Source organism: Emys orbicularis, chromosome 4 (genome assembly GCF_028017835.1).
Source record: "Emys orbicularis isolate rEmyOrb1 chromosome 4, rEmyOrb1.hap1, whole genome shotgun sequence".
Lineage (NCBI taxonomy): Eukaryota > Metazoa > Chordata > Testudines > Emydidae > Emys > Emys orbicularis.
The window spans coordinates 139,556,171-139,575,008 of record NC_088686.1 but is presented as its reverse complement, the minus strand read 5'-3'; the positions used below and the strand labels follow the sequence as shown (position 1 = coordinate 139,575,008).

The 18,838-nt window shown below is 46.4% G+C and overlaps 1 protein-coding gene across 1 annotated transcript; it reads left to right on the top strand.

Annotated features, from left to right (window-relative positions):
• Positions 1–8,311: 8,311 nt before the first annotated feature.
• Positions 8,312–17,721, top strand: LOC135878130 (triggering receptor expressed on myeloid cells 2-like). The gene is made up of 5 exons (XM_065403709.1): positions 8,312–8,606; positions 12,947–13,291; positions 15,336–15,393; positions 16,844–17,010; positions 17,286–17,721. Exons 1-5 carry the CDS (start codon positions 8,312–8,314, stop codon positions 17,297–17,299), a joined length of 879 nt encoding a protein of 292 aa, XP_065259781.1. The 3' UTR covers positions 17,300–17,721.
• The last annotated feature ends 1,117 nt before the right edge of the window (positions 17,722–18,838 follow it).

Sequence of the window (18,838 nt, the reverse complement as noted above, 5' to 3'; positions counted from 1 at the left end):
CCTCTTTTCAGAGAGAAAGCAGCAGCCTTTCACAGTGGCACTGAATGTATCAGGCCTCCTTTAAAAGGTGTCAGATTAGTGCCCTCTTCCCACCTGCCAGCCAGTGTTAAATGGCACGTGATAAAATGGGCAGATGAAATCCAGGCCCCATCTCGTTTGAGAATTTACTAGTCTTGTCGCTGTATTATCATTAACCCTTGCAGCTGCTGCTCTTTGGAGCAAGAGAAATGACGTTAAATCTGGATGCATTGAATCCAAACAGTTTCCTGCATCAGCCATTGTAAAAGCGGAGCTGCCCCTTCTCATTCCTGATGCCAGCCAGTGGCCATTTTGCTCAGTGGAAGCTGCGGAAGCCCTATTAAATATTTCCCCAGCGGTGTATCACCTCATTCTATTTAATGGTTTATTCAATTTAGGTTTGTTTTTCTTTTCGAGGTCTGTGATTTGTATTGTGGTGGCACCATGGACCAGCACGCCATTGCGCTAGGCGCTGTACAAAACAGAACACAAAAGACATTCCCTGCCCCAAAGAGCTCACAGTTGGGCTTCAGAGACTGGTTTGTATTCACAGGGCCACAGAGAGAAGTTCAGGACCTTACTCCTTACGTCAAATGGCACAGACAGGGTTTAGCATTAAAGGGTGTAACGTGATGAGAAAAAGCCACCGAGGTGTGCGAGCTATCCCAGGCCCTGGTCTGACGGCCGGTTGGGTGTGTGCTAAGGGTTTTGGGAAGCATTGCACCTGCACTGTGTAGGTCTGTCTAACACAGACTGCCATTGCTTCCTCAGCCTCTCGAGTGAGAGAAACTTCATCATCCTCGGCGTGGTCCTGGGAGTCCTCTTCATCCTGGCGCTTATAGGCTTGGTGATATTGTACACCAGGAAATCCAAGCAGCTGAAGCCAAGAGGTAAATGAAGAGCTGATGGGGCCTCACATGGTCTGTCTGTCACTACACTCGGTTCCCTATTTCTCATTTGTTTTAACTTTGAGTGAATTCAGCCCCACTGCCTGATTCCCAATGGGCAGCCCTGGACAAGGGGGAGGGCAGGCTGACTGCCCCAAGGGTTCAGAAGGAGTTCTTTCCCCTAAATACACATTGAGCAACTGGACAGGTGCATCATGGATATTTTTTAAAATCTTCTAAAGCATCAGACTGCAATCACTGCCACAGAAAATACCAGATTAAAAATAATTTGCCACATGAGATCAGACCCACGTCCCTAAAACTTCTCACAGGACATTTCATAAACTCAGCCATACTATAATTCCCAGGGCGGAACTGTAAACTGGGCACAACCTGCTCACTGGATTCAATGTAGTTTGGTCCCCACTATTACAATCTTCTCTACCATTACTACTGGCCAGTCCATTCTGTGGCTTTCACCTATGCTGTGATGACATGAGGAATGCTCAGGATTGAGGGGGTCTTGTCTTGTCTTTATTAAAAGGTGATGGACAAGCTGACGCCATCTATGAAGAACCCAAGGACGCCACAGTGGTAAGTGAAGCTATTGGAAACATAAAAGCAGTAGCGTGGAAGTTCCCAAACTGCAGTCTGTGGAGAGCTGGCTGGTCATGGGGTGCTTACTTCTCCTTATTTTCAGTTGCTAAATTGCATTCAAAGAAACTTGAAATACTTTCTTAATGTTACTTTTCCACACAGGCAGTCGTCGTAGTTGCCATGAGGATTTTATGTGATTGCAAGTGAAGGGGAGGGGTGGTTTGTTTAATTGTGAACAGGAGAAGAAGTGTCAATGAGACAACCTCTGTACTAAAATGTGAGCTGCGCTCTGGCAAAGTTTGGGAACCCCTGCAATACAGTGTTAAATGCAGTACAGAGAGACAGAACAGTCTTTTCACCATAATGGGGCATTTGCTGTAAAGTAGAAAGAGATGGCACTGTAAGGTAGAGCAGACAGAGAGGATGTGAGAGTGAAACCGTGCACTACCGTTTACTTAAATAATCACTTTAAATTTCCACTCTCCCTCCACGCTGACAAGAGAGCCATGTGAGGATGGAAATGCCATTTCGTGAAGGATTTTGAGATTTCAAAGTTTCACAATGAAACCCAAAAGATTTCAAAATTCTCTATGAATGCAAACATTTTAAAAAAACATTTCTAGTCAACAGAAACATTTCATTCCATTGTCAACTTAAAATGTTATATTAAAAATACAAAATAAAAAATTCCAAATGAAAAGTCTTTTCAAAAAGAAGATTTGAAACAGTTTGTTCTTAAAATGTCAAAATGGGCCATTTTGAGAGTTGGAATTCCCCCACCCCCCACCCCCCAAAAAAAATAATGTTGGCAAAATAGATATGATTTCACCAAGCTATTCAATTTCACCAGGAACGGCATTTTCCAATGGGAAATGGTTCCATTGAAGTTTTTCCAACCAGCGCTAGCTGACAGTGATACCTGTTTATAATGGGCTTGGAGGCAAAACGTTGGGATGGTGTCTATACAAAACAGGAACCCAAGCCCCATATTGGTTTGCAGTGGTGTGGACTGGAATAGATCATGCTGGTTTGGAATAGATTGGATCAGACTAGGCAAGAGTGGAATGGAATGAACTGAATAGAACAGACTGGAATGGATTGGATTGGATCAGTAATTATTTGTATTGTGCTTTGTGTGACATGCTTTGCAGACAAAGGTGCACAAGATGTCCCTGCTCTGAAGAGTGTGCAGAGAAAGTGGATTGAAAGTTGGGTTGGCCTAGAATGAATTGGGATTGATTGAAAATGGAGCAGAATGAAAGGCTGGATTGGATTTGACTAGAAAGAACACATAGGAATAGGCTGAAATGGATCAGGCTTGAATAGAATGAGCTGGACAGCTAAACAGAGACAAGAGGCTACAAAACTCAGGTGTCCTATGATCCATTTGAGTCCTGCTGACTTGCCAGCAATTGGCTATGGCCCCTGAACTCTTTGCATTCTTTTCACCTTAAAAACCCCAAGGTTAACTTTCTCCCGGGGCTTTAAAACACCGATGAGTGAGGGAACAGCAATAGGAAACACTGCTGGAAATACAGTGAAGCAGAGAAATTCTAGGAGCATTTGGGAGGCAACAGGGTTAGAAGCCAGTGTTGAAAGGATGGGGTCATAGTAGGTATCTGGGAAGGAGATGGGTGAATAAGGCTCACTCTCTTTCCAGCTTCTCCACAACAGAGAGTAACGTGTTGTGTTAGTCTTTTTCTCCCTACTTGAGTAAATCTTGTGCTTTTGGAATCAGCTCTGCTCTCGCTGAGAAGTGTTATTCTTTTCTGTGCACAGTCTCAGGGCTTCGGCAACATGAACGATCCCAAGGACAACAAACAGGAGATGCCACAAGACCTAAAATATGCCACCTTGGCCTTTAAATCCAGACCCAGTCCCAGGGAATCTCTCTACGCCAACATCACACCAAGTCGAGCTCTGGAGACACCCCACACCAGGTCGTCCACTGAGCCTGTGGAATACGCCAGCATTTCACTCAAGCCATTAGCATCAGGCGCCAAATCGTAATCTCGAGAACCCTGAATAGCCCAGCAGTGGAATAGAAGAGACTGAGCTGGAACACTGCTGGGGGGGGGGAAGCGTGTGTGCATGCTAGAGAAGAAGTCTTTGCTATGTTCATATTTAACATGTATATTTAAAGACCTGCCTCAGGTCAGAGGCTTGCAGAGAAATTTATCACAGGCAATTGGGCAAAATGCAGCTGCTTTTGAAGAAACAGCACAGGAAGATCAAGAGAACGAAGGAGAATCCTCAGGGCTCAAGCTGGAGGAATATGGACGGGCATTGTCATCTCAAACCCACTCAAACATTGTTTGTGTAAGATTCTGACTCAGATGTTACAGGGTTCAGCTTCCCCTTGGGAGAGTGACAGAGAATGAGCAGAGGGGGAAGGGGAATAAATATACTGATGATGTGTGAACTGCATCATGTTTTGCTGAATGTACCTCAATACATAGCTTGAGCGTGTTTGCAAGGGAGCAACGTGTAAGTATTAATCACCATCATCACGGTCTCTAACCTAGAATGACTATACTGTACGAACCAAGGCCCCAGAACAGCCTTTCAGCTGCAAAAATGATATTTAGCATGCATAGACACATAGGGTGACCAGATGTCCTGATTTTATAGGGACAGTCCCGATATTCAAGGCTTTGTCTTATATAGGCGCCTATTACCCCGCACTCCCTGTCCCGATTTTTCACACTTGCTGTCTGGTCACCCTATAGACACGTTAGTGCAGAATAGGTCATGCAAATGCCAAACCAGCTCAAGTGCAGCGACCTGCGTGGGTGTGAGGGAGACAGGGACAACAGGATTTTGGAATAAATTAAATGTTGGTTATCTTGGTGAAGCATCAGATCAGGAGCGTCTATTTAGAATGAAAAAATAGAGTGTACGGGCATGTGGGTGGGGCCTCAGGACTGCATGTGTGTTGGGGGCATGTGTCTCTTCCTTTAGGGGAGGGGGCACAGGTTAAACAGGGCTGCCAGGGCTAATGACAGTGGCGAGTCTCGAAAGCTGGATCCTGTGGTGTTCCCAGCTCTAGTGCTGAACTTGTGCTCAGTGTTTGTCCACAGGCTCAGGACATACGTGCAGTCTCTATGGCCAGTTCACTGAAAACAGGTAGTCACCTGCCGCATTCAAAGCATTTATCGACACCGCTTCCACACTGTGTGTTGGCACAGGCCTGTGACTCACCATCCCACCCCTGAATGCCCTGAAGGAGTGGCCAGTCATTCTCCGGCTGGGAAAGCCCTTGGGTTACTCAGCACCTCTGGCTGCATTGCTGACCTACCCAGGCTGGCTACTCAAACCAAGGCAACAGGAATAGAGACAGCACAGGGAAACCAAGAAAGGAGTGTCTGAGTGAAGAAAAGAGATGGGACCGCACACATTCACCCAGAAGAAGGAAGGGCGGGGGGAATAGGGGAGCTTTCCGAACAGAAGGGTTCCCCCATTGCTCTAGCTGAGAGGACAGGCAGCTGAGCAGGTAAGAGGAAGTGCTAGATGAAGCAGCTAAATTGCAAGGAGTATGACGGAGAAAATAGAGGAAGAAGAAGGATGAACACAGAGGGCAGATTTCGACACAGGCCCAAAATTAGAGAGGAAGTGGCAACAATCACTAAGGCTAAATAGCTAAGGACTCGGGTGCGCTGGGTGACTCAGAGGGTCATGCTGAGACTCCGAGAATTTTAATTTATAGATCAGTGGTGCGAATCTGGACCGGATGGGTAATGTCCAAGAGCAGATAGCTGGTCAGTGAGTGATGTGAAATGAGTTTGCTGGGTCTTAGCCCAGTTCCCAGTGGACAGAAGTGTCCGGTTTCCAAAAAGTGCTGGCACCATATCTGGTTGTTCAAGACAGGTGGCAGATGAATGGGCCTCAACTACCCCTCACTCCAAAAGTAGGTCCCTGCTCTCTTGGGGTTGCCGAGGGGAAGCCTACACTACCAATCTTCTGAGGATACATAACTGACTTTGGTTTTCTGGCTAACAATCAGGCACCTTTCGCCAGCAATAAAATAAATGAAAAAGAAAGCAGAGCCTGAGACCCAGGGCCTGATTCTCTACCACTATGCTCCTTGTTCAGCCATTTTCACTGGTACAATGCAGGTGGAAAATGCTACTCAATCAAATAGCAACACAAGGTGTGATCCCTTTGCATGCACAAGGAAGAGTCAGAAATATAACGGAGACAGGAAGCTCTGCAGGGCTTAGGGATGGGCAGGATCTTCAATTATCAGGAATGAAGGGAGTAAACTGATAGCGGGAATTTGCTGTAAACAGAGCAAGTCAAAACATTTTTTATGGTGGAAAATAGCCTTTATTGGTCAACAACAGGCATATTTGTGAAAAAGCGTCCAGTTTTGTTGAAGATGTTCATGTTTTCATTGAAAAACTGGGGGAGTGGAGGGGGGAACAATCAAAGAAAATGTTCAACAATTTTGGTTGTTGTTTTAGCAGGGAAATTTTATAGATATATATATATAAATTTCCTGACCCACTACAGTTGTAAATCACATTGTGCCCAGGAGGAACAAGTTGCAGGGAATTACAAAAGAAAGTACAAAAATATTTGCTAAAAAAACCTAAACTAGACAATAATGGAAGACTTTGAACTAGAACTGACTATGGGGTGTACTTGCAGGGAAGTAGATGTTTCTGACCAACATGAGGCTAAACTCCTATCTGTTACACTGAAAATGGACTTCTACATAGAAAGAATGAATCCTATAACATACTTATGGTCATGGTGGAGGGCTGTTTCTTTATATCCTATCTAGAAGAGAGAGGGAGAAAGAGAAAGGCTTGTGCATAGAGGATATATCTGCAGTCCTACCACCTCTGGGTGTGATGCTATCAGCTCCTGTGACGCACCCCATAATGCTTTCAGAAATATGCTTATGAGTGTAAATATGACATAACTGGAATATGTTTTATGCTAGATATGCCATGTCATATATCTTTGCAAAGGTTATGATCTATGGAATATATTCATCCTATTTGTATGCATGTATCATTTTTATATATGAAGTTATGAGCATTGGCTCTATGCTTGTATTTAAAGTGTTTGCTGTAGGAAGCACATAAGGCAGATTTGGTCAACATAGTGTGAAGGGGTTATTCAAGTAATTGGGAGTACTTAACTAGCAATGGACTTTGGGAGACGCCAATCCACATCTGAGTTTTCCTGGGAATGTTCAAACTAACATGTAAACAATGGCGTCGGCCTACAAAAAGCGGAATCATTCATAGATGTGTGACTTGCCCAGGTGGCTACAGACTCCATCTTGTTGCGGTGATTTTGCACAGGAGAACAAAGGGGTTTCCACCCACAAAAGAAGGAATATAAAAGGCCTTGGAAACCCCTCCATTCTGTCTTCAGCTGGCTCAGAAGATAGCCTCTCCACCCTGAGATGCCTGAAAGAAACTGGAACAAAGGACACTAACTACGGGGGTGTGAGTGATTGCTGGACCCAGACTAGGAAGGAGTCTAGTCTGTGAAAGAAGCTTATTGGAACATCTCTGAGGGTGAGATTTACCTGCATTTAGTTTCCTACTGTATTAGGCCTAGAGTGGCGTGTTTTTGTTTTATTTTGTTTGGTAATTCACTTTGTTCTGTCTGTTATTACTTGGAACCACTTAAATCCTACTTTTTATATTTAATAAAATCACTTTTTGCTTATTAATTAACCCAGAGCAAGTATTAATACCTGGGGGAGCAAACAGCTGTGCATATCTCTCTATAAGTGTTATAGAGGGCGGACAATTTATGAGTTTACCCTGTATACGCTTTATACAGAGTAAAACGGATGTATTTGGGGTTTGGATCCTATTGGGAACTGGGTATCTGGGTGCTAGAGACAGGAGCACTTCTTAAGCAGTTTTCAGTTAAGTCTGCAGCTTGTGGGGGACGTGGTTCAGACCTGGGTCTGTGTTTGTAGCAGGCTAGCGTGTCGGGCTCAACAAGACAGGGTACTGAAGTCCCAAGCTGGCAAGGAAAATGGGCTCAGAAGTAGTCTCAGCACATCAGGTGACAGTCCCAAGGGGGTTTCTGTGACCCAGCCCATCACAACTCCTATAAATTAAATAGCCTGGGGCTGAATCAGTACTTGGAGAAAAACCTCCAGCTAAAAGCAATGGAGGAGCTCAGATACCATGGTGATGGGCATCATGTGAATACCTAGCTCGTTAGATTAGTTAATTCCATAGGTGGCTCTCTTTCAAGTCAGTACTGAACCAATGCCCCAGCATGGTAGCGATGGTCCCTGTACCTGTTGGAGGTGCTGTCTTTCAGATGAAACAAAAAACTCAGCTCCTGGTCCCCTGACTTCATTAAAAATCCCACAGCACTTTTTGCAAGAGTACAGAGTAAAGATGTTAGCCCTTGTGTCCTGGGCAAATTACATTGTGCTGGTCTGAAACACCCAGCAGTTTAAACTGATACAATATTCTTCACTTCCTGTCCTAAACAGTCACGTCGAGTTGCTGGACTGCCTTGTGTGATAAGCTTTTCTGTAGTTCCTTTTCAGTTGTGCCACTAAAGGACGAGCAAAGAGTCTGAAAACAACCTTGGGGTTCTCCATGGAGATCTCCAAGGCTGTATCCCAGCCTCTCTATTCCACCTTTTGAGGTATCTGGGTGATCTGCCTGGCAGAGCCCACCCTGAGATAGTCAAGACACGATCTCCATCCATACACGGAAAGTTCACATCATGCAAAAGCTTGTCTAGAAAGCCTATTGAGAATGAAAAGCACCATCCCTCGGTGTCAAAACCGCCTCTCCATCGCATGGTTTCCTCATCACATGACAACTCTTCTCAGGCTGTCTAGACCAAAGCCTGGTTCACAGTGGGCATTGCTGCTGCCCCAGTTTTCAGCCAGTCAGAGAAGCATCCGTCCCTGGTACATTGCTCAATCCCCAGGAGGGAAGAGAAGCCAAGTTCCTGTTCTCATTCCTTCCTGCAGAACAAGGAGAAAAAAGCTGCTCTTGGGCAAGAATCCTTTTAATTTTTGTTCAGACTCCCCCCTGCGCTGCTGGATAGCGCAAGGAAGAGACATGGAAAAGCTCATGCATCTGGTCTTGTTGGTCTCCTTATCAGGTAAGAAAGCATCCAACTCCTTTTGTGTCGGGTTGAGGGGTAGGCGAAGGTTTGAAGCAATAACTGGCATTGTCCAACATCTAGCATGAGTCATAGCAGGGACCATGAGGCAAACGCTGCACAGGACGCAAGGCTCAGCTGCTTGTTCTGATGATTCCAGAGAAGATGATTCCATTGTGAACGTTCTTAAATGGACCCACCCCCACAATTATCAGTGGGAGTGCCAATAAAAGTCAAAGCAGATAGCTATCTTTTAAGGGCAAGATTAACTGCAACAGGAGTTGAGGGAGCTCAAAACTTTGCAGGCGGTGTTCTGCGCCCTGCAGGATCCAGCTCAAGATTATTATCCTCGGCACTGGACTGAAGAGATGTAGATTCTCTGGGCCTGGATCTCCACTGTCTTGTGCCCTGTGCAATAATTGCACCTGTGCAAAGGGACCATCACATGCAAGTATAGTGATTTGGTGCCATGATCCACCCACTTCGCGTTCGCTGTGCAAATGACAACGTAAGGTGCAAAGCAATGGAGAATGAGCCCGCCTCCCTCCCGACCCATGCGAGTCCCAGAACATGTCTGGCAAAGAAGCCACAAATAGTCTTGAAGCAGCAGATGGAGTCAATGGAGCCATGGTAACATGTTTAGCGAGTGAACATGCGAACCACAGAGAATGTACAAAGCAGGAGGAGGGGGGAATGCATCCCATGACTGGTGTCCCTAGCCTCTGTTTGTCAGAGGGTGGTGATGGATGGCAGGAGAGAGATCACTTGATCATTACCTGTTGGATTCACGCCCTCTGGGGCACCTGGCATTGGCCACTGTTGGTAGACAGGATGCCGGGCTGGATGGACCTTTGGTCTGACCCAGTATGGCCGTTCTTATGTTCTTATGTAGAAGGAGCAGGTAGTTTGGGGTGGGGGGTGAGAAGGGCCTCCCCTAAACATAAGTCACTACACTACATGCTCTTCAGCAGCTGCATTCATGGTTTCATTCCCTTCCAGGGTTTGTGTTCTATACTCTTGATTTTTTCCAAAGGACGCTGGAGATTCCAGGGTGGTGGGCTGAGGTCTGTCAGGGAACCTGTGAGTCAGAGCAGGAAACATCTTGGAAGAAATAACAAGCGCCTTTAACTGCACTCTCAGCAATCCAGTTTGTGAGACTATTTTACATGCAAACTACAGCAGCTACAGGTCCTAGTGGAGCAAATAAGGCTTAAGGGAACAGAGACACCTCATCGGCACTCAGAGGACCAACCCTTAAATGTGGGAACTCAGGGTCTTTTTCTCCAGAGATTCCTGGGGAGAGGCGTTTGGGGGCAGGGGGAGGGAGAGCGAGGCATGAGGATATCAGGCTAACCACTGGAGATCATCTGATGCATCTAGGCAAAATGGAAAAAATATAGGGGGAAAAATTCTATCTAGGTGCTTATCTGGCCTCCGTCACAACTGAGCACCTCACAACACCTCCGGGAGGCAGGGAAGCATTAGCCCCATTTTACAGATAGGAAATTACAGCACAGAACCGTTAAATATCTTGTCAGTGGTCACAAGGGGACAGTTTATAGCAAAGCTGGGAATAAAACCAGGGCCTATCTGAGTCCCACTCCACTGCCTTAATGTCAATACCATCCTTCCTCCAGTCTCATGTACATCTTGTCAGTTTCTTCCCTTCTTTTTCTATGGAGGCTGACAAACAAAAATTCCAGCTCTCCCGTGGAGGAAACTGGACCGGACTTCTCTTCCTGGAACACCCTGGAATAACCAAGGACCACATTACTTTGAGAAGGATACCTGAAACACAGTTCTTCTGCCTCACTCTCCTATGATATCCACCCATTCAAAACCCCTCTGCCTGGGAGATGGACAGAGAGAAGCTGAGCGCCTATCGATTATGACTGTCATCTAGCTAGCGGCATTTATGCCATGCTCACCATCATTCTATGGGGACTTCACGTGGGAAATAAGACACAGGAGTAGATGAACATCTGCAAGGAACAGCTTTTCCTCTCCACCCAGGCAGTTAGAACTCTCATCCCGGTTCTCAACCTCCTCTTCTCTAGTCTTGGCACATGCAGTCTTACCATCTGTCTGTCCCACCCTGTTTGTCTCTTGGCTTATGCTTAGATGGTCAGTTCTTTGGGCAGAAACCATCTTTTTGTTGTGTTTGTACAGCCCCTAGCACCATGGGGCCCTGGTCCATCATGGGGGCTCGTAGGTGCTATCGCAATATACATCATAGTAGATGCATGTTTTACAAGCACCAACTCTATTTCCATTACACGTGGGCCACAGCTGCAAAATCTGGATGAGTGGCCAGACTTTCCAAAATGATGAGGTGTTTGCAACCAACATTCTGGCTTGGGCTCATCTGTATCATCCTCAGTAATAAAGAACAAAGGAGGAGGAACACAGATAATATACGATCTGTCAGCAGAATTGTTTTAAAAAATAATGTCTCAGAGTTTTGCATGGGACATTACCAACCCTAAACTGGCAGTCTCTGACCAAGAGTGAAATAGCAGGGGCTGCTTCGGGTCAGAACTGGGGTGCACTGGGGTGGAACCCCAAGACTACAATAGCGGGGGCTGCAGGTCAGGACTGAGGTGCATTGGTAAAGCAGCATATGCGACGCTCGCAGAACACCTATCCGTCTTTATGCCTATTTTTTTTAGCTTAACATTTACTCAGAATATTTACAAATAAGAGAAGATGGTGCATCTTCCCAAACACTGTGGCATTCTCAATCATCTCAGGACAGGCGGCTCTGTGAAGCCCTTATAACATCCATTCCCGATGTATTTCCGGCTTCAGTTCTACTTAGAATTCTTCTGCAGCAGTTGCTAGCGACTGAAAAGCCTCCACCTAAAACACAGATTCCCCGAAATAACACATAGCTTCCTTCTAAAAGTATAAATATCTCAAACAATGCGGCCCCGTTGCATCTGCAGCTTGAAGAGAAACAGAAATGAGAAGGAACTAAAGAGAAACAGGGAAATAGTCAAAGATCAGCTGCTCATAGGGCAGGGCTAGAATTAGCAGTACCCCAGGAAAGAGGGCAAAAGGAGATTTCTCAAAACCACAGCTGTTAAAAGGTCAGTAACAGGACTAAGAATTAACCCTCCAACCACACAACTGGAGACTGGCTTGTGCCTGTGGACCTGATTCCTTTATACCAAGACCCCTTTGCACCACTCTGGCAGCGTAAAGGGGCCCAACAGGGTTGTGAATTCTATTTGCATACCACCAGAGCAGGGCTAGGGGCCACTGGTGTAACTGCCAAGCAGACTCTGTAGGTTTAATCCTCCTCAGTGTCCAAGGAAAGGCCCAGGTTCAATTTCTGGAAGTTTCTTGCTCCCCGGCCCAGCAATGTGATCAGCCCCTGGAGGATGGAAGTGCCTCACGTCACTGAGGTCAGCCTGGAATATCTGTGGTCACCTCTGGCCTTAAACTCTATCACTATGGAGTGCGTCATGTGACCGGGCAAGGTGAGGTGTTGATGAGCTCTGATTGGAGTTCAAGCAAGGCCATGTAACATTCAACATCATGCAAGGAAGAAAGTGTGGAAGGGGAAGGCTTTTGTGGCATTTCAGGAGACAAATCCTTCCACTGGGGAGACAATATCTCCTCCCTTCTCCCCCACAGGAAAACCCAGCTGACTGGCGCATCAGTGGGGGTCAATAGGTAAAGAATTAGAGAAGGCCTGAACCAAAATCCTGAATCTGAACATGCCCAAACTTTGGGGACTGAGGAAGTAGGGTGAGCAGAGGACAGTGGTAAATGGCTGGATGATGCCCTGTCATCTACAACAGTGGTTCTCAACCAGGGGTACGTGTACCCCTGGGGGTACGCAGAGGTCCTGCAGGGGATACATCATCTTATCTAGATATTTGCCTAGTTTTACAACAGGCACTAGCAAAGTCAGTACAAATTAACATGTCATACAGACAATGACTTGTTTATACTTTCTATGTACTATACACTGAAATGTAAGTACCACATATATATTCCAATTGATTTATTTTATAATTATATGGTAAAAATGAGAAAGTCAGCAATTTTTCAGTACTAGTGTCCTGTGACACTTCTGTATTTTTATGTCTGATTTTGTAAGCAAGTAGTTTTTAATTGAGGTGAAACTTGGGATAGGCAAGACAAATCAGACTCCTGAAAGGGGTACTGTAGTCTGGAAAGGTTGAGAGCCACCGATCTACACCGCGTTGCTACCTCCAACAGAGATGAGGAATTACAGGTCCAACTTGTCCTAGTGAGGACAAGGGAAGTGTGTGTGTGTCAGAGAGAAGACGATTGAGACCTAAGTCGGGTTTTCCTTTCTCTCCTCCCAGACCTGTGTGTGGCAGAGAACATCACAGTGGTGTACGGAATGGAAGGAGAGACCATCTCCATCAGCTGTGCCTACAGCCCCAAGGAGAACAAGTGGAGAGAGAAGAGCTGGTGCAAACACGTCAATAAGACTGAGTGCCAGCACGTGGTCAGCGCCCACCGCTTCTGGCTCCAGTTCCTGAAGAAGTGGAACGGCAACACTTCCATTGCTGACAACATCCATACGGGGGTCCTCACGGTGACCATGAAGAGACTCCAGAAACAGGATGCAGGGCTGTACCAATGCAAGACTGACTTCTTAGGAGAAGCAAGGACCTTAAAGAAGGTGAAAGTGGAGGTGCTGGGAGGTAGGTCCCCAGGCTGTGGTTTCAAAACAAAAGGATTTCATGCATTTTAATTTTTTGCATTACAGTAGTATCTACAGACCCCAGCTGAGATCAGGACCACACTGTGCTAGGTGCTGTACATACACAGGAGGAAGAGGCACTCCCTGCCCCCAGGTGTTTATAATCTAAGCAGACCAAGGAAGTGCTGCTATCCTCATTTTATAGATAGGGAATTGAGGCACAGAGAGATTAGGTGCCTTGCCCAAGGTCACCCAGGAAGAGTCTGTGGGCAGATCTAGGAACTCAACCCAGATCTCCTCATTCCCAGTCCAGTGCTTTTATCACAAGACCATAGTTCCTTTTCTGTAGTCCTTGTGCTAATGCAGGAGGGGTGAGCTGAGGGGCAGAGCACAGCCTATAAAGTGTGGCCTGCAGCCATCCTCCTCTGCAACAGTAGGCCAAGGACACAGATGGCTAACCACAATGTTTCTTTGCTAGTGAAATCTAGCAAACAACTGCCTTTCCCCCTAGCAGGGAAGACACGAGCACAAAGGGGAGGGGTTGCAAGCTCTTTGGAGGACAGGGTTAGAATTCAAAACAACCTTGACCAGTTGAAGCATTGGTCTGAAATCAACAAGGTGAAATTCAAGAAAGACAAGCACCTAGGGAGGAAAAATCAAATGCACAATGGGGAACAACTGTCTAGGTGTCAGTACTGCTGAAAAGGATCTGGGCAGTTTAGTGCATCTCCTATTGAATATGAGTCAACCGTGTGATGAAGTGGCAAAGAAGGCGAAGACCATCCTGGGGTGTACTAACAGAAGCATTTTACATAAGACGCGGGAGGTAATTGTCTTGCTCTACTTGGCACTGGTGAAGCCTCAGCTGGAGTATTGTGTCCTATTCTGGGTGCCGGACTTTAGGAAAGATGGGGACAAACTGGAGAGAGTCCAGAGGAGTGCGACAAAGATGATCAAAGGTTTAGAAAACCTGACCTATGAGGAAAGGTTAAAAAACCTGGGCATGTTTAGTCTTGAGAAACAAAGTCTGAAGGGGGACCTCATAACAGTCTTAAAATATATTAAGTGCTATTATGAAGAGGACGGTGATCAGTTGTTCTCCATGACCACTGAAGATAGGACAAGAAGTAATGGGTTTAATCTACAACAAGGGAGACCTAGGTTACATATTAGGAAAAACTTTCTAAAGATAAGGGTTGTTAAGCTCTGGAACAGGCTTCCAAGGGAGGTTTTTAAGAAAAGGCTGGATAAACACCTGTCATGGATGATCTAGGTTTACTTGGTCCTGCCTCAGTGCAGGGGACTGGACTTGATGACTTCTCAAGGTCCCTCCTTCCAGTCCTGCATTCCTATGATTCTGTGAAACCAATATTATTGCCCCATGTGTTTGATACGCACTCAGACTACGTAGATTTGTGTGCAAAATGTACACTGCCTTGAGACTCCTGGCAAGTTGATCATGTGGCCCTTAACGCAGTGAAGTTTGGGCATCCTTGGATCCATGCAGTTAGCAATGTCAGGTTAGTCAGTAGTGAGTAAGCCGCAGAGTTCCGTGTTACCAGGCATCAAGCTCTTCAGATACAGTCATAAATGTGGTGGTGACCTCATGGGTTTACTGCATCTTTCTGCTTTCACTCGATGGACCAGAGGAATAGTCCCTGTACAGGCAGAGCAGACGGGTTTCACTCATGGACTTTGTAGGCTAACAAGCATTCGCTATTCAGATTACAAGTGTCTGTAAAATCCATATGCCATGCTAGTCTTGAGAACACAGCCCGGAGTATCCAAGCCCGGGTACCAGAGATGCCATGGTTTCCTAATTACTAGCAGGATACTCTTGTCATGTAAATGTCTAATGGGCCTGCAAGCCTGGAGGTTCTGGCCCAGATTCTTCTCTTATTTTCTCCTGCTTTGCAGCAGTGGAACCCACTGCAGTCATTACATGAGAGAGGTCCCAAACTTCACCTCTCAGCATCCGCGAGGAGCCAGAGCAAAGGTTATGAATAAACATTACATGGGAAGCTAAACTGCTCTGTTTCCATCAGCAGGTGTAATGGAGACCCAGGCACCAGAGGAGCCCAGGGCTCTGCACAGCATCTCCAGGTAAACCTGCAGGCTCTTTCTTCTGCTGCGATCTCTGTAAGGAACACATCCCTGGGCTTAGTTCACCCAGCAACTGCACCAGCTTTAAAGCAGCGATGGGACCTAGGGTATATCCCCTGCTGGGTGAGACTCCTCTGCAATGGCTGCGGGAAGCCAGACCCATTGCCCAGTAGGACAGGATTACCCTGGATGAGCAGTCGGAGATTTGGAAAGAGTTCAGCAGGCAGGGAGAGACAGACTGAACCAATGAGAGATAGAAAAGAACAAAAATGGCCAAGCAATAAGCTGGCTGGCTACAGCAGAGGAGTGGGCTGGCCTGGTGGCACAGCTGTTTGAGATGTAAGCACCTCCTTGTTTTGTTCTGTGTTTGTACAGCCCCTAACGCGTTGGGGTCCTGGTCCGTGAGTGGGGCTGCTAGGTGCTACCATGCTACACATAATAATAATGTGATAGGAGAGCCTATCAGAAGTGGGGGAAGGTTGGCAGCAGCATCCTAAAGAAAGTGGACAACTGATGCTTGAAGGATGGGCTCTGCCTACTGATTGCCTGAACCCACAGTGGCAGAAGGATCAGTCTACTCCACCTCAGAACCAGCTTTAAATAAAAAAATCGGGGCTGGTGTAGTGAATGCACACATGGAAATTAACTTAACCCGTCATTACACCAACTGTACAGAGGAAAAATATGATACAGATCCCTGCGGGGTAATTCTATCCCCCGGGGGAGCTTCCAAGTGTACCCCTTGCTCTCAAGAGCAGCCTCCCACCTGGGAGATCTCAGATTGTTCTGACACAGAAATTGCCAGGCATCATTACAGAGCCCACACTTCCTATAGAATCCTAGAGAGGCTGGTACAAATCGAACAGAAAGAATGAATTCCAACAGCTGACTGTCTAATTGTCTTAGGTATATTTCACTGGGGGGTCCTGGGCTCTGACACCCATAAGGGGATTAGCATTTGACACCCCTCTATGGCTGGGTTTGAAGATCTTTTTCCCTCCTCTCGAGCAGAGGTTCGCAACTTGGGGGAGGATGGAAAGGGGGAACATAAACAAATGCCAGGGAGACATGAGCACTGTGCCTTTTGCACCTAGCGAAATCGGGGAGGAGTAGCAGTTCAATGGGAGAGGGCTAGATGAGAGGAGGGTAATGACCCAGTATCAGAAAGGGAGGCATGTATGGAAAAGGTTGAGAACCACTGCTCCAGAGGAGGAATTTGATTCGTTTCCATCAGCTGTCCTTGCCTTCAGATTAAAGCTATTGTTTAGGAGAACTGTAATCTTTGCAGCCTCTCATGAGTCCCAGCATTGTGGGCAGGGAGAACGTTAGATAGAGATAGTGATTGTCTTTGGCTTTCTATGTTACCAAAATACAAGATTCCCATTAAAAGGTGGAAAACTTTCTTTCCTAGTTAAAGCTAAACTGTTGTATGTGTGGTTTCCCATAACAGCCTTCCTGAGGCCCATTTCAATGCATTCATCTGCATCATTACGGTACTCCTGGTCGCCAAATTCCTGACAGCCGTACTGATCTTTACCATCGCCAGCCGTCAGAGGAGCAGAGCCACGAGGGAGGGGAGCCAAAACCTGAACCAACACCAGCACCTTCCACTCACAGGTGATCTCATGAGCGTTCACATGACAGAATTAACCCCCACTGGGAGACACTCCACCGTGCTGGGCTACAGATCTAGGGAAACAAGAGGGAAAAGAGCCCTGGGGAACTGGAATAAGGTTCAAGGGCAAACTTTGCTGCTTCCTAAGGGAGAGGATAAATGCTGAAGCTAAATGGACGTGTAATGAGCCTGCCATCCGTATGGGAGGTTGTCAGCAACTGTCTCCATTTCTCATCTCTCACCCACTTTCTAATCTGTGTTCCTCTTCCATTTCCAGTACAAGAGAACTGAAAGGATGATGCAGGTAACGCTTGGACAGGATGGGAGGAGGAAGAAGAGGATGGGCAGAAAAATAAAGAACTCCAAGAGTCTGTCCATCCAAACTCCCAACTCCCCCAGGACAAACGCACATACATGTAGCGATGCTGCACAGATGTGGACAGGATGAGAAAGCTCTGCTCGGTTTTCCCCATGCCGGATAACCTTTGCTTGCTATGCCAGGCTTTGCCTGCAAGGCTAATGGAAAATGCTTCCCTGCAAAAGAAACCAAAGATGCAGCATTTGACAGTGCATTCACCTAGCGCACGAGTGGGACTTTCACTGGCATATCTTAGCAGCCACAGCGTGTCTCGGGTGCAATCTATAGAGGGTGCAATGGGCTATATGAATTACTCACCCAGGTGATGCTAAATAAAGGGCATTGTCGTGTCTCATGTGTCTTGTCTTGATTCACTGAAACTCAGTGTTGTAATGAAAAACTAGCAGTTTTACTAAATGTGTCCAGCCTGGCTGGATGTCTCCAGAAAACCAACTGAATGCTCCTCACGTGTCCAGGGAGATACCTTACCCAGAGGTGGACCAAAATGGGGCAGTAGTGCACTGGATCAGGTAATCTTGGGCCATCTCACTCGAACACTCCCAGTACATAAAACAAGTCCAGGAATCCATTGCAGGGCTGAGTTAGCATTTAACAACACAGAGTGGGAGCAGAGGGATGGGTTAAAACTGTGCTTTATCAGTTATATTCTGCAGCTAGTAACTTGTGACAGCCGAGGATACCTCTCTGTGTTTTCCCACAAAGCACAGAGGTGGTCAGTGCTCTAAGATTCACACTGGGTCTGTAGGAACATAAAACGAATACTGCTACCAGGTGTCAGTGGCCCCACCCTGAGAGTTAAAGGAGAATTTTCTCTCTCACCCTATGTATATGCTGCAATCGGATATGTGATTTGTAGTTTGTGCAAACATACCCATGGTCACCTTAATCTGGTTAACACACTAATAATAGCAGTAAACATGTGGCAACATGGGCTACAGGGCAGGCTGAAGAAAACTGCCCAGAGACCCTGGGTATATATTTGCATTGTTAGCCTGCACTGAGGTCTATGCCACGGTGTCTTCACTGCTGTTTTTAGCCATGTTAGCTTGATTAAAGCTAATACATGTGTCTACCTAAGCTGCAATCACACCTACGACTGCAGTTTAGACATACCCGGAGATTGAGACCTTTCCCATGGCGATAGAAAGCCTGGTGCTCTGGTTGCCACCTGCTGCAAAGGGGCTTGCTGCTCTGACATATCAGTGTGCAGCATTATCCAAGATAGTTATCTGCATAGTCCCCTCCCCAGAGGGCCAGAGCTAAGAGCCACCAAACTCACATCACCTCAGAGAGCAGCGCACACACAGTGCCAAGGGACAGAAACAATGTTGTCTCTGTTCGGGGGGATTAAGGCCTGTCATAAGGATCCTCACAAACAATGTACCAGCGTGGGGCAACCCCCTTGGTGATAGTCCCTGTGTCAGAGGATTGGGAACTATCTTAGAGCACCT